This window comes from Sebastes fasciatus, chromosome 3 (genome assembly GCF_043250625.1).
Source record: "Sebastes fasciatus isolate fSebFas1 chromosome 3, fSebFas1.pri, whole genome shotgun sequence".
NCBI classification, from domain to species: domain Eukaryota; kingdom Metazoa; phylum Chordata; class Actinopteri; order Perciformes; family Sebastidae; genus Sebastes; species Sebastes fasciatus.
In genome coordinates, this window is record NC_133797.1 from 8,111,248 (window position 1) to 8,125,275 (window position 14,028).

Below are 14,028 nucleotides of genomic sequence, written 5' to 3' on the forward strand. Positions count from 1 at the left end.
TCCAAATGAATCCTACTGTTGCTCTGTGTCTGCTTAAAAATTGCTGGTACAGTCAGCGGAGGATTTCAATTTAACCTGACATCATTTTACAGACAACAGCCACATATGGCTGTCTGGATTGTCCCACATTCCCTGCTCTCATTCTCGCCCACTTACACATTCCCAAAAGGAGGATAATGCCTCTTGCACCTGTCCAGATTTTGTTTATGCATGTTCGTGTGACCTAAAAGTTAAGAGTTTTCTCTGAGGTCCCGGAGGTCCTATGGATTAGAGATTCTCTGCAAAAATAGGAGGAAGGGATAGAAAGTCACAGAAACATTGGAACTGCATGTTTTTTTTGTTTTATCTTCATCCGTGAGTGTAGGACACAACTGTTGCTGCTAAGAGTGCCCCTGTGGTAATGGTTGAACTAACCCGCTTTTAAATCTGTCTACTACAGCTGCTCTTGTTTTTTTTTCTCTCATTGCTTTGTATGCGTTGTCTACAAATACTGACATTCAACAGTAAGAATTCTGTAACTTGATATGTTTTCGGACAAAGACTACAATAAAAAGAGTTAATTGTTGGAAATTTAAATGAACCTTTTTCCTAAACGTATATTTAAAAAAAAAAATCTAAAATGTAGAGGTCAATTCTTATTCATATGTAAAGTCTCAGCGCATAATATTCTTTTTGGATCACAAATAATAATAAAAATGTAATTATAGAAAACCCATCGATCCATCGATTATCTGTAACCGCTTATCCCATTCGGGGACTCTGGAGCCGAGCCCAGCTGACATTGGGCGAAGGCGGGGTACACCCTGGACATGTCGCCAGATTTAGAGTCATCAATGAATCTAACCTGCATGTCTTTGGACTGTGGGAGGAAACTGGAGAACCTGCAGAAAACCTGTGAAAACCCGAGAACATGCAAACTCCACACAGAAAGGCCCCAAGCCCAAGGGTTCGAACCTGCAACCCTCTTGCTGTGAGGTGACAGTGCTTACCACTGCACCACCGACTTGACCACCGAAAATGTATGTAATCAATAGGGCTTTCAATCGATTCAAATATTTAATCCCGATTAATTGCATGATTGTCCGTGGTCAATCATGATTAATCGCAAATTATTCACACATTTTTTTTCTGTTCAAAATGTAACTTAAAGGGAGATTTATCAAGTATTTGATTATACATACTAACATACTAACAATAGCATTCATTCAGGACCAGAGCATAAGGCCTCATTCAGAGTTCTGCGTGAAAAAACACTGCCTTCTCATTCATCAGAATGAGGCCAGTCCTGTGACACAGCAGGGGGGGCCAACACAGGGAACTCAGGGTTGCTAGATCAGAAAATGCTCCTTTATTTGCTTGCCTGGCAGGCTTTCAACTTCGTGTTTTGTATATTCACTGTTGGCTGTGTTGGTGGTGTTAGCCATATCACTTTAATATAGCCAGTGGTGTAATGTAACAAATTAATAATACTTCATTAAGTATTTTTTGGGAGTATCTGTACTTTACTTGAGTTTTTATGCTTTTGTCAACTTTCACTTTTACTCCAATACATTTCCTAAATAAAATGTCTGCTTTTACTCTGATACATTTCCCCTAAGCATCTTCATTACTCGTTACTATTGCTCTTTAAATCCTTTAAGTTGTGAAGACCTTGTTTTTCTTCAAGTGTAATGCACGTATCTTTACTTTTACTCAAGTGTGGCTTTCAAGTTCTTCACCCACCACTGCATTTATCTGTAACACCCAACTATTAACAACTTATGCCGATTAATGCACTGTTACTAACAAAGTATCCTGCTGCTGGCTAAAACAAACAGTGCGGTTTATGTTTGAATTTTACTATTTTACATTCAAACCTATTTCATTGGTGAAAAAGAGTTTTACAGTATATTTATCTGTGACAGATGACCACCTAAATGCAAACACTGAGAAGATACAACATACAACATGGGAACGGGGTACATTATTTCTTAACTGTATTAATTCCCTCCCAATTGATTCAATAAATTAATTCACCAGAATATACTGGACTTATGGATGCTTCCCTTCAACTGCACAAATTGGGAAAAAAATAGGCAAAAAGGTTGCATATCTCGGCAGAATTTGGAGGAGACTTTGAAAAGGGGGAGATGTTGTTGACCTGTTTTGACATATTTCTATATAAATATCTTCAGCCTATCTTAATGAACAAATGCAAAGCAGCGTGCATCAGTGAAGACATCTAGTGGACAGGAGTGCATGACTGAAATGACAAAAGAAGGTGAGTACACAAGCACACACAGACGAGAAAGAAGAGGAATGACTGACAGAAGAGGGGAGAATAATGGCTACATCATGGCAAATATATATTAAGATACTGAGTTAACAGTAACAGCATGTTAGCTTTATACGTACATCAACTGGCATTCATTACTCATTACTCCTATACAACCTAAATTAACTGTAAAAAAAAAAATCACTTACTCTTAACATGTTAAACTAGCTTATAATTGGGGTGGCTGTGGCTCAGAGGTAGAGCGGGTCGTCCAAGGTCGGCAGTTCGATCCCTGGCTTCTCCAGTCCACATGCCAAAGTGTGCTTGGGCAAGATACGCCTAAGTAGCCCAAATTTCTCTAAAAGCTGTGCCATCGGTGTGTGAATGAGTATTTAATTTAGGTCCTGATGGGCAGGTTGGCACCTTGCATGGCAGTCTCTGCCATCAGTGTATGAATGTGGGTGTGAATGCCAACATGTAGTGTAAAGCGCTTTGAGTGGTCGGAAGACTAGAAAGGCGCTATATAAAAGCAGGTCCATTTACCATTTACCATAACGCACAGGGATATTTCATTTGCCCCTTCAGTAGTAACTAACTTGTTTCTGTGAATAAGCTGACTCATAAGCCACATTTTGCATTTGCTAGTAAGAAATTAAGCAGAGTAATTAAACTGGTGTAACATGGATTAGCATGCTGGTCTCAGTGAGTCTTAACTGTAAAACTGATTAAATCTCTGACTGATTCTGACACAGCCAACAGTTTGATGTGCTGCATCTGTCAAACACATTCATGCTCAGAAGCATGCAGCAGAAATGCATCTGGTGCCTCAAGCGTACTCTGAGTGATGTGTGTCTAACCGTCTGTCTTGTGCTCTCACTCCTTTAAGCTGTAATCTCCCTTTATTTCGCAATCAATCTCTTCTCTCTTTCCTTCAGTTTCTCATCATTCACTCCATCTGTTGCTGAGTGTATGGATGACTCATGTGAACAGTGACAACTACAGAAGGTATGAACAGAAAAACAGAGGAAAAGGAAAAACACAGCAGACCTCCCTTTCCTCTCAGTGGAGTTGATGAATTTGGAAACAAAAGTTCATAAAGGGCATTTTGACACCCACGTGTCCCGAATTTATCGTTTGTTAAACCCTGGGCCCTGTCATGCTTTCTACTCGGTGACTGCCCATTGGTCCTGCAGGCTTATTATTCCAAAACCACAATAATTCGAAAAATGTCCCATTGGCTGATGGCCCGTACTCCCGAAAACAAAAGCTCACTTCGAAGGCCAGTTGCTCTGAAAAAACATACCGGAGTTAGAGTTCAGTGACTTCCAGACTCTGTAAACATATTGCTCAATTTAAAAGACTCTAGTTAGCAGGACATGTCGACGATTGCACAACTTTCGGTAGTAAACTTTTGCTGCTTTTTTGTGTGTGTGTGTGTGTGTGTGGGGGGGGGGGTTGTTTTCCTTTAAAGTGGCAGTAGGCAGTATATTTTTTGCATCATTGGCAAAGATTCCATAATAACCTTTCAGCATATTGTAATTCAAGTGTTCTGAGAGAAAACTAGACTTCTGCTCCTCCTCATGGCTCTGTTTTCAGGCTTTAAAGAATCAAGGTCACAGGTAATTTCATTGAGAGAGCGTTCCTATTGGCTGTGCTCCGGTCATGTGACCAGAACTTGGCGTTCCTTCACCAGATTTCACAATCTGCATCGCAAACTTCCTAATTTTACAGCTAAACCGTGCACTACAAGATGATTCTGAACACATTTGAGGAGAGAAATAGGCATTAACGTAACATTATATTGATTCATATTTGATCAGCGCTGCCTAGTTTGACCGTTCGGTCGGAGTTCGCGAGTGATTGACAGCCGGCTCTCATAGAGAGCAGCTGGACAGCAGACCAGATCAGCTCTGACTGCTTGTTTTCCTCCGGTATGTGAAATCTTGCAGATGCCATTAGGAGCACCGGAGGACACAGTGGCACATGATTTTTTTCAGGTTACCTTTTCATGTACTACTGTCACGATATAGCGACCGTTTTATAAAAATAACTTTTTTAAATCATATTTGCTCCAATCTCGCCTACTTCAGCTTTAATTGAGAGACAGTGATAGTTGTGAAAGGGGGAGAGATTGAGGGGATGACATGCAGCAACAGGCCACGAGTCAGATTTGAACCTCAAGCCGCTGCAGTATGGACTCAGCCTTGGTAAATGGGACACCCACTACCAGGTGAGCTACCATGGCACCCAAGCTTTTGTGTTTTTAAGTGTTGTAGTGTATTCTAACAAATGTTAAGTGTTTTTCCTTCCCCATAAAACATTCGCAAAGCTTCTTTTTTTAAATTAGTATGAAACGTGCATTGTTTACGTTTATAGTCTTTTTCTTCCCGTCCTATCCTGGCTCAGTTTCTTGGCACGTCACTGTCACTGTCAATGGTCCTTTTCAAACATGGAACATGTAACATGCTGGCTTCATTCTGTTAAAGTAATGGCATGTTATCATTCAGACATAGTTGTCTTATGTCAATGTTCTTTACGGCTTTATTTAGACATGAAAAATCGTGAAAGAGCCACGTTCTTGCATGATATTTGGTACCAGGTGTGTGAGAAATAGCAGCAGTAAGTTAAACATTATTATAAAAAAGAAAAAAACTGTTTTCTGTTCTCACTGTTCTCATTTACATGAATTCACAAAAAGCAACTAAAATATAATGTGACAAGTTTATTACAGGGCTCTGGAGGAAGGAGGTGGGCTTGGACGGAAATTGTGACACAGATGTGGCATGGGAAATTTAAAATAAAGGCGTGTCTTGAAGATGATGATATGTATCGATATTTTCACTTTGTATCGATGATATTGGATCATTGAATTGATGTATCAATCTAGATCGATGTATTGTTACACTCCTACAACCTAGTCAGACTGCCATCGTTATTTTTGTGTAAAAGTGACTTGCACACTTATTCAAACATGAGACCAACGTGTAAACTTGTCATCCCATTTACGTAAAGAGCTGTAAGTCTGAAAGGGGCTAATCAGTGGAATAGCTTGGAACTGGTAGCATGACTATGCGTTAAGTCACATGCCTGCTTTGCATCTGCATGTGCGCCAGGTGGCCACCACCTGTTCTGAAAAGTGAAGCCAATGCGTAAGGGACCTAAACTTGCATTCTTTCTAAAAGCCAGCAGCGGGCGACTCCTCTATCACTGCTACCTTGTGATTGAGGCTGCTACCACAGCGTGGTCTGGTCTGTGTGTTGTCTGTGTTTTCATCTTAGAACTTTAAAACCCTCTGAGACCCACAATAGAACTGTTTTGGTCTTTTTTATGGGGGTACAGGGGGTCTTTAGGGGGAGATAGCTGGTCAGCAATAGATGTCACATAGAAGTGGTGTACATCATCTGAAAGCTGGGAACCTGAAGATTAATCTGAGATGCAGCTCAGTACTGTGTCAAGTTCTTCTAGTCATAAATCAGAAATAAAAAAATAATAAATTAATTAGCTAAAATAAATCGTGAAAGTGTATACGAGCTTAGAACATTCTGATCGAAGTATATGATGACCATCCCCATGCTCTATTATGTCTCATAAGTTGTTGCAGCAATTTGTAACCATTTGTTTCAAAGATTTGGTGTTAAATTTAAAAAAATGTATCTATCGAGAATTGATGAAAATGATCAATAATCCCTAAAAAATACCACATTAAGTCACCAAGACCTTGAGGAACACCATAGAAAAAACCATGCTGAGATTTTGTATAAAAAACTTTTGACATTTGGAGATTTCTTCAAAAATTAAATTTTTCGGCGATTGGATGGCGAGCACTTATATTGTGTAAACTGCTCAGAAACCCCCTTATTGTCAATCTACATAGTCTCCATCCTCTGAATGCCCTACGTCTGTAGTTTGTGTCTGTAAAGTTTCATGAGGCAGTGATTATCCTAGAGGTCACCACAGGTAATTTTATACAGTGAGGTCAAATTTCAAAAAATGGTCTCACTACAATGAAATGGCTACTATGGGGACTAACATCATCACACATGAATAAAATTAAGCTCATTGGATCCACAAGAGTTTCAGCTTTACAATGATACTCAATGTATGTAATTCAAGACTGTTTAGAGACCCCAGTATGCAGACATTTTCAAATACACCATTTAAGAATAGGCGGAAATAACACATTTACACTGCATGAAAAAAACTGCATGGTTTTTGCGCAAAATGGCATGTGATTATCATAAAGTGGGCATGTCTGTAAAGGGGAGACTTGTGGGTACCCATAGAACCCATTTTCATCCACATATCTTGAGGTCAGATGTCAAGGGACCCCTTTGAAAATGGCCCTGCCAGTTTTTCCTCGCTAAATCTTAGCCCAACTTTGGAGCGTTATTTAGCTCCTTCATGACAAGCTAGTATGACATGGTACCAATTGATTCCTTAGGTTTCGTAATTTCATATGATATCTGTAGCGTCATTCTAGCTCTAAATCTGAACCTGCTAGAGCCTCTGAAAGATAGTAAAGTCAATCGGGATCACCCCCGGGCCCGTGGGACTCTTAGGGTTCACAGTGTGTTTCCAGTTCATGAGAGTTAATTGTAGCATTTTGGTGACTTAAAAATTTCTTATTCAGCGTTCGGTTGTGCTTAGATCCATCCTCTAGAGTCACTTCTGGTTGCAAAAACCAAGATGGCGACGGCCAAAATCAAACTGGAGGCTTCAAAACGGCAGTCCACAAACCAATGGGTGACGTCACGGTAGTTATGACCACTTCTTATATACATTACGTTTATGGTGTGTGCCCACGAGATACAAACAAAATGGGGACCTACTCATCAAAACATGGTTCCATATCTCGACTGGTGGTCAACAACTCCACAGGGTACCTTTAAATCAAGTAATTGTTTGATACTTTGTAAAACTTTGTTCACAGGCCAAGCAACGGTTCTCACTTCCTCTAATGTGCTCATAGCTATTTAAACCAGTGCTCAAAGTGGGCCGGTGCTCACCGGTAATCCTTGGTGTACTTGGCATGTAACTTTTTATTGAGCACTGGCACTTCTCACTAGCTGCCGTTACTCTTTTCTGCCCTCTCCATATCGGGGTCTCTGGGAGATTCATAATGGCGATTCATAATGGCAATTCATAATGGCAATTCATAAAGGCGATTTGTAATGGCGCAGCACCAGTGTATCGGCCCCTTGTCTCATAAGCCGTATGAAAATAAAAACTATGTGGGGAGCATCTGGACAAGCCGACGCACGGTATGGGAGGGAGTGGCAGGGTGTGTGTGTGTGGGGGGGGGGAGTAAGAGCGAGGATGCAGTAATTTAACAATACAATATTCACGTCCTTTTTGTAAAATAATTAGTGAACTCTTCATCATAACTATTTTTGGTTGTGAACAAATATAATTAATGAAATATCATCTAAACATCAATCTGCTCTTTCAGGGCAAACATTTCCAGAATAATTAAATGTTCAGACGAAGGTTGCGATATGTGTAAATAATAAAATCACAATTTAACTGGTAATAATAATGGTCCAAAATGATGTAAAATTGATGAGTCTCTTTATCCTGCTGTATAATATGTAGGAGCATCCTGACTGGGACACTGCTCCTAAAAGCTGAATGATACCCTACTACAGGCTACAAATAACTAAGAAAAGCACTTTAAATATTAACACTAAACACACCACCTTAACCCTATAATGTTCCAGTGGGAATATTATGGAGTATTATAGGCCTATTATCAGATGTATAGCCCAAGTATAATAATAGCAATAAAACCACAGCTGATTATGAAACAAGAAACAATGAATAAATAGGAATAAGTTGCAAGAGATGGCTGATACCGACCAATAAACACTCCACGAAATGAATAAGAGAATATTGGCACTTATTTTTTTCCACTGCGCTGAGCCGCCCTCGCTCTTCTTCAGAGACCGTTCAGTTTGTTCATTCATTCATTTATTGGCGAGCAGTTTGTCTGGCTGAGTCTGTTAGATGCATATTCGTCCAGCAGTATTCAAAAGGACATTTTCAACACAATGTACGTGTGTCAGCCAAACACATGTAACAATGCCAAATAGACACAGGCCTGGTCTTTTGAGAAGACACCTGGGTACATGTACAGTAATGCTCAGTTCAGTGTCTTACCTGTCCGAAGACTGAGTCTACGATGGGTCGCAGCTTTCTCCTGTCTCCCTCTTGCAGCCAGACATCCTCGGGCTCTCCCACAGGGGATGATAGACTCAAGGTCTTGGTCTTAGTCTTTGGAGGCCTCTTTATGCTCGCTGAACTCCATCGCCTTAATGATTCAATCTTCTTCTTGATGGAACCCTGGAGGGCAAACAAAGAGAACATGAATGTCCCACAAGAAAAGCAAGAGAAAGAGAACTGAGTGAGGGACGATTATCCATGCAGCAGAGATCATGAATGAACAGATCAATGAATGAACTGAAATATATTGAACTCATTGCACACTTCAACACAGAATTCCTGGAAAGGACGGTATCAGAAGAAGCTGCAGCAGCCCAGGTAGACTAACAGCACACAGACTCCCAGATGAAACTGCATTCACGCAAATAGTATTTACCATTTAACATAACCTTTTTAATGTACTAGCTCGGAAAAAACAATGTAATTGATGGGAATTGTCAGTCTTTCTTGCACACATAGTCTTGCTCTAAAATGATATTGCATTAAAATAATTAAAAATGAAGCAATTCAGTTTGAAGTTATGTGTGTCCATGCCACCCAGGCCTCGGAAGACAAACACTGGCTCACCACAGTATGTCATGTTGAGTTTGTAAGAGCACCAGTGGCAGGATTTCGGACACCGCCAAAGTCATATTTTGGCATGTATACCCACTGACCTTCTTGATTAACTTCCCCTCTGGCACCTCCACGGATGATACGCTTTTCGCGTCAGTCATCTTTGCTGCCCAGCTCGCATGCACGGAGACGTCCTCTTTCTCTCTGTCTCTCCTCCTGTCACGCTCTTGTCCACTCCTCCTCGTTATCTGTCTCTAGAGCATCTGACACCGGTTGATAATCTGAGGCATATCTCCCACTATTGTCGTTGCTCCTCCTCTTGATGCTCTCTCTCCCTCTTTCATCCCTTGTCCTGTATCCTCATCCATCACTCACTTTTTCATCTGTCATCCTCTTCTCTTGGTTTCCCTCCCTGTGTGTTTAAACTTGCGGTGTTAATGAATATGTTACTTCACGTGTATTTCCCTGCACGTGGGTAACTTTTTCATTGATTGAAAAATAAATATTAAAAAAATGTAATATTTTGTGTTGCACACATCTTGTCTTTTTTTAACCTGACACTATTTTCATGTGACATCTCCAATAATCCCGTATTTATTTCCTCTCTCTGATCTCGTCCATTCCGATGCTGATGTAGGCTTGTCCTCAATCCTCTGCACTTTATGGTGTTTGCAATTGTATATTACATTCACCATATGGGCCTGTGCAGGGCATGTACTGTACAAGCACACACACAACACACTTCCAACATGTACAGTATGGTGGCCAATGATGTCAATGACGCCATTCGGAGAACTACTAGATCTGATTTAGTATGAAATTACATCTACTAGGGATGTTAATAACTAACCGTTAACCGACAATAAGAATTTTGTCCGATTAATGCTGTCAGTTAAACCGTTAAAAGAAATATTGAAAATTAAATAAAAAGCTGAGCAAAACTCAGAGGAGTGGCTTGTCACTTACAGGAGAACAGCCGGTCCACCTTAACAGCCCACCTTAAGTAAGCCTGAGCCTGAGTTGTTGCTAATTTCAGGGCTAACCCCCGTCCACTTTAATCAACAGGTGGCTGGCAAGACACAGGCACTTGGTTTGGGTCTTGAGGAGTTTTAGCATTTATTCACTGACAAATAAACTGTACACACACTGCACTGCTACATTCACAGCCATAATGTTACTGACAGGCAGACACAGCTGACAACCTCGCAGCTAAACTAATTGATGCAGTGGAGACTTTTACTGGGAAAGTGGCTGCATGTGTACACGACAATGCACACAGCATCGTGGCTGCTACAGTAACTCTCCCAGGTCAACTGGGGACTCTGTTTTGCGCATACACTGCAGCAGGTGATAAATGATGGATTTAACCTGTTAATGCATCAGCTTATCATTGCAGCTATGGACGGCTATGGACAGCACCCCTGAATGCAAAGCACTAATCTGGTCGGTTAACGGTTGATGATCATTTAATGAGGGTCGGCTATCGGTTAGCATAAAAATTCTAAATTAGCATTCCTAACATCTACTCTTCGTAAAATAGGTGGGGCAGGAACTGTTTTTTTAAAACCATGTGTAACTGAATGGAGCTGTAATAGGATTATGTAAAATGGCAAATGATCCACCGTAGATCCCATCATTATATAAGGTGGACTTAAAGCAGCAGTGGGTAGAATTGGAGCAAATATGATTAAAAAAAGTTATTTTTATAATATATCAATATATCCTGACAGAAGTGCATGAGATCGGTAATCTGAAAAAAATCATAAGCCTCTGTGTCCTCCGGTGGCATCTGCAATGGCATCTGCAAGATTTAACAGATCTGAGGAAAACAACCAATCAGAGCCGAGCTGGAGCCTTGCTGTCTCTGAGCAGCTGTCAATCAGTCGCGAACTCCGAACAAACGGTCAAACTAGCTAGCGCTGATCAAATATGAATCAATATTCTGTTACTGTATTGCCTATTTCTCGCCTCAAATGTTTTCAGAAACATCTTGTAGTGTACTGTTTAGCTGTAAAATTAGAACGTTTGTTACCTGCCAACGCCATAGCCAAAGTTTTGCACTCGGCGGCTCACATTACCGCAGTCTTGGAAGAGGAGGAGTGAGCGGAGGGTACTCAGTTGGTTGCAATCTGCAACCACACCATTAGATGCTGCCAAATTCTATACACTGTAGCTTTATACATGCTTGGGTTTTGCCACGACAACTTTACTTTTTCCGGTGTGACCAGTAGCATATCATACGGTGGCTAACGTAAGCTAACAGGGCGAACTTTAGATATACTGTAGTAGTGTAAGGGCCATTACTGAGTCAGTTCATTGTCATTATGACACAGTCTCTACTTTTACGTTACCATTATATTGTAATCGACATTTGTGGCCACAGTGGCTATTACTATTATAGTGACTATTAAATGTCTGTTTTTCAATACTAACCACTTGTAATTTTTCCTTGTTTTTTTTTCATTGTTTGATGTTTCATTTGTGTGTGAAGCACTTTTTAACGGTGTGTTTTAAAAGGTGCTATATAAATAAAGCTTTACTTACTTACTTACAGCTTTCTACGGTCTGTTATTTCTTTATAGCAGACCGTTGCTATGTATAACAGACCGTTGCTATGGGCGCAGTTCTGATGTCGGTCTCTGGTGGACCATTTTTGTGTCAAATTAATTCTTAAAGATAGGGTCGACGATGTTGTAAAGCTAGCATAATTTGAAAGTAGCTTCGCCTCAGGAGCTCCGTCTAAACCCACCCGCTCCCCTCGGGGCTCCTTCCAAGGCAACGCCCCCACCCCCCGGCCCCCCCACACACACACACACGTACGAGCACCGCCGCATCATAACTACTTCACAGACACAGAGCGGAGAGAGGACCTCAACTCAGCAACGCTACCTCATGACAAGTAACCGCGGCAGTGTTACTGCAGGGCTGAGTTTTCTCTTCCGTTCTCCAGTAAACTTGCGGCGGCGACGCACTTTGACTTCAGGCTGGTGCACAACCAGGGTAGAGTATGAGCAGGGAGGCAGGGAGGCATCTGATTGGTTCTTTCCAAGCGGACCGCGAGGCAGTGATTGGGAGACGTTTTTACAGGATTACAGCAGCTTCAGATGACGGCTCTTTTCCGGTCCTTTTTCAGAGCTCATAAGTAATGGATCGCTGTCGGGGTGTAAAGACCATTTCAACCAATATAACAAATAGTGTACACTGGAGAACATCGTCAACCCTGCCTTTAAGTAAGTAGCCGTGTTATAATGTACAGCTAGCGGATCATTGTTGTGAAATAAAGACCCCTTCAGGGTGATGCAAGACCCCTGTCAGGGTTTATTTCACTACAATGACCCACTCGCTGTACATGATCCATTACTTGGAAACTCAGGAATCAAAATGTGGAAATACAAAAGTTGTACAACAGTTGTTGGCCAATACCCTCAACAACAATTTACAGTCACATATGTGTTGCAATTTGTGTGACATTGAACCAGTAATACTAAACCCCAAGGAAAGTACCAGTTTCAGAAAATACCTAGAATTCTGTATGACCCAGGGTTCAGTGTTAATAGAAATAGGACATTCACAAACTAACCTCACTCACACTTCCTTTGAAACGCTGTTAACAAGTCGCAGCAGCAAACAACTTGCCGCTGCACCTTTATAATCTGCAGGCAGGAACACCCTTGCAGCTTACAAATCCTGGTCCTGCCTTGGAGCCCAGGGATAAGTATATTACTAACATTTACAACTAGGAGTTGATTTATTACTTAAGTGATCTTGGGTGTTTATTGAGGGTTATTTACCGCTGACATGTGTTTACCTCCATTCAACATAGTCAAAAATGATGAATGAAACTCATTATTCATAAAATGTCAGTGGTGCCACGTTAATTCCAAATAACTTTCTACAGAAATAGTGTACAATCTGTTTGTTAAAGATTCACATTCACATTAAACTATAAGTAACAGATATAAACCAAGTAGCCTAAATATATTAGGGAACAAATATAGATCATGAGCTTCTATTTACATATATTTTTATATTTATTTACTTTAATGCCAATTTAACTTGTTTGTATGTGCGTATGCATGAGTGTATACTTCAGCGCATGATGTTTAAAAGAAAATCACTGACGTGCGACACGCTTTAATTCTCCAGTCGGCATCTGTCAGCTATAAGTGCTGTAGCAGTGCATTAAACCCCTTTAAAGTAATACTTACCACCCCTCCCTCCACCTACTTTCTCTTTCATTATTTCCTCATATCTCATCAACAGTACTAACTGTTTTTCACAGCGCTTTATATAACCTCTGTAGATCTGTCATTTTCAGCATCTTACATTGTCAATGTTCTCACTGTTCTTGCGCTGTTTGATTATCTTTATCCTTATCTATGTGATTCTGTTTTTTATGTAGTTGAGTTTCAGTTCATTTAAGTTATATTTACTGCATCTCAAAGAGATTCTATGAATTACAACAAGAAATATGAAGACTCTTCAGCTGATTTAGTTTGTTGGCCTTATCCTAGCCCCCTCCATCCACTCGTTATACCAACATTTAGGGACTGTACAAACATTATTGGTGCGGGAAGGAAGTTGAACCTTATATTCTGCTTTTTAAAAAAACAAGTACCTCCCCAGAGTTATTAATATTTTCATTACATCCTTCCCTTGACATAGAAAAGACTGCAACAAGTAAAAAACAAGTACTTTCCCAGAGTTATTAATATTTTCATTAGATCCTCCCCTTGACATAGAAAAGACTGCAACAAGTAAAAAACAAGTACTTTCCCAGAGTTATTAATATTTTCATTACATCCTCCCCTTGAATTCATAGAAAAGAATTGAAGTGGTTTAACTCATTTCCTCATTAGTAACTTAAAGAGGCAAAGCAAAAATAATTTACGACTATGTTCCCAAATTTAAATCATATCATCTTAAAGGTGCAATGTGTAATAAGGGTCAGCATTTCACCTTTACTACTGGGTCCATACAATCTAAATTTAGAGTCAAAA

General features: G+C 40.3%; 1 protein-coding gene across 1 annotated transcript in view; it reads right to left on the reverse strand.

Annotated features, from left to right (window-relative positions):
* Nucleotides 1-9,293, reverse strand: part of cabp2a (calcium binding protein 2a) — a 30,466-nt gene extending 21,173 nt beyond the window's left edge. Inside the window, exons 1-2 of the mRNA XM_074628767.1 lie at nucleotides 9,130-9,293; nucleotides 8,411-8,593 (exon numbers count right to left, since the gene is read on the reverse strand). Coding sequence (XP_074484868.1) covers nucleotides 8,411-8,593; nucleotides 9,130-9,189 — 243 coding nt within the window. The 5' untranslated portion in view covers nucleotides 9,190-9,293. The remainder of the gene's footprint in view (nucleotides 1-8,410; nucleotides 8,594-9,129) is intronic.
* Nucleotides 9,294-14,028: the final 4,735 nt, after the last annotated feature.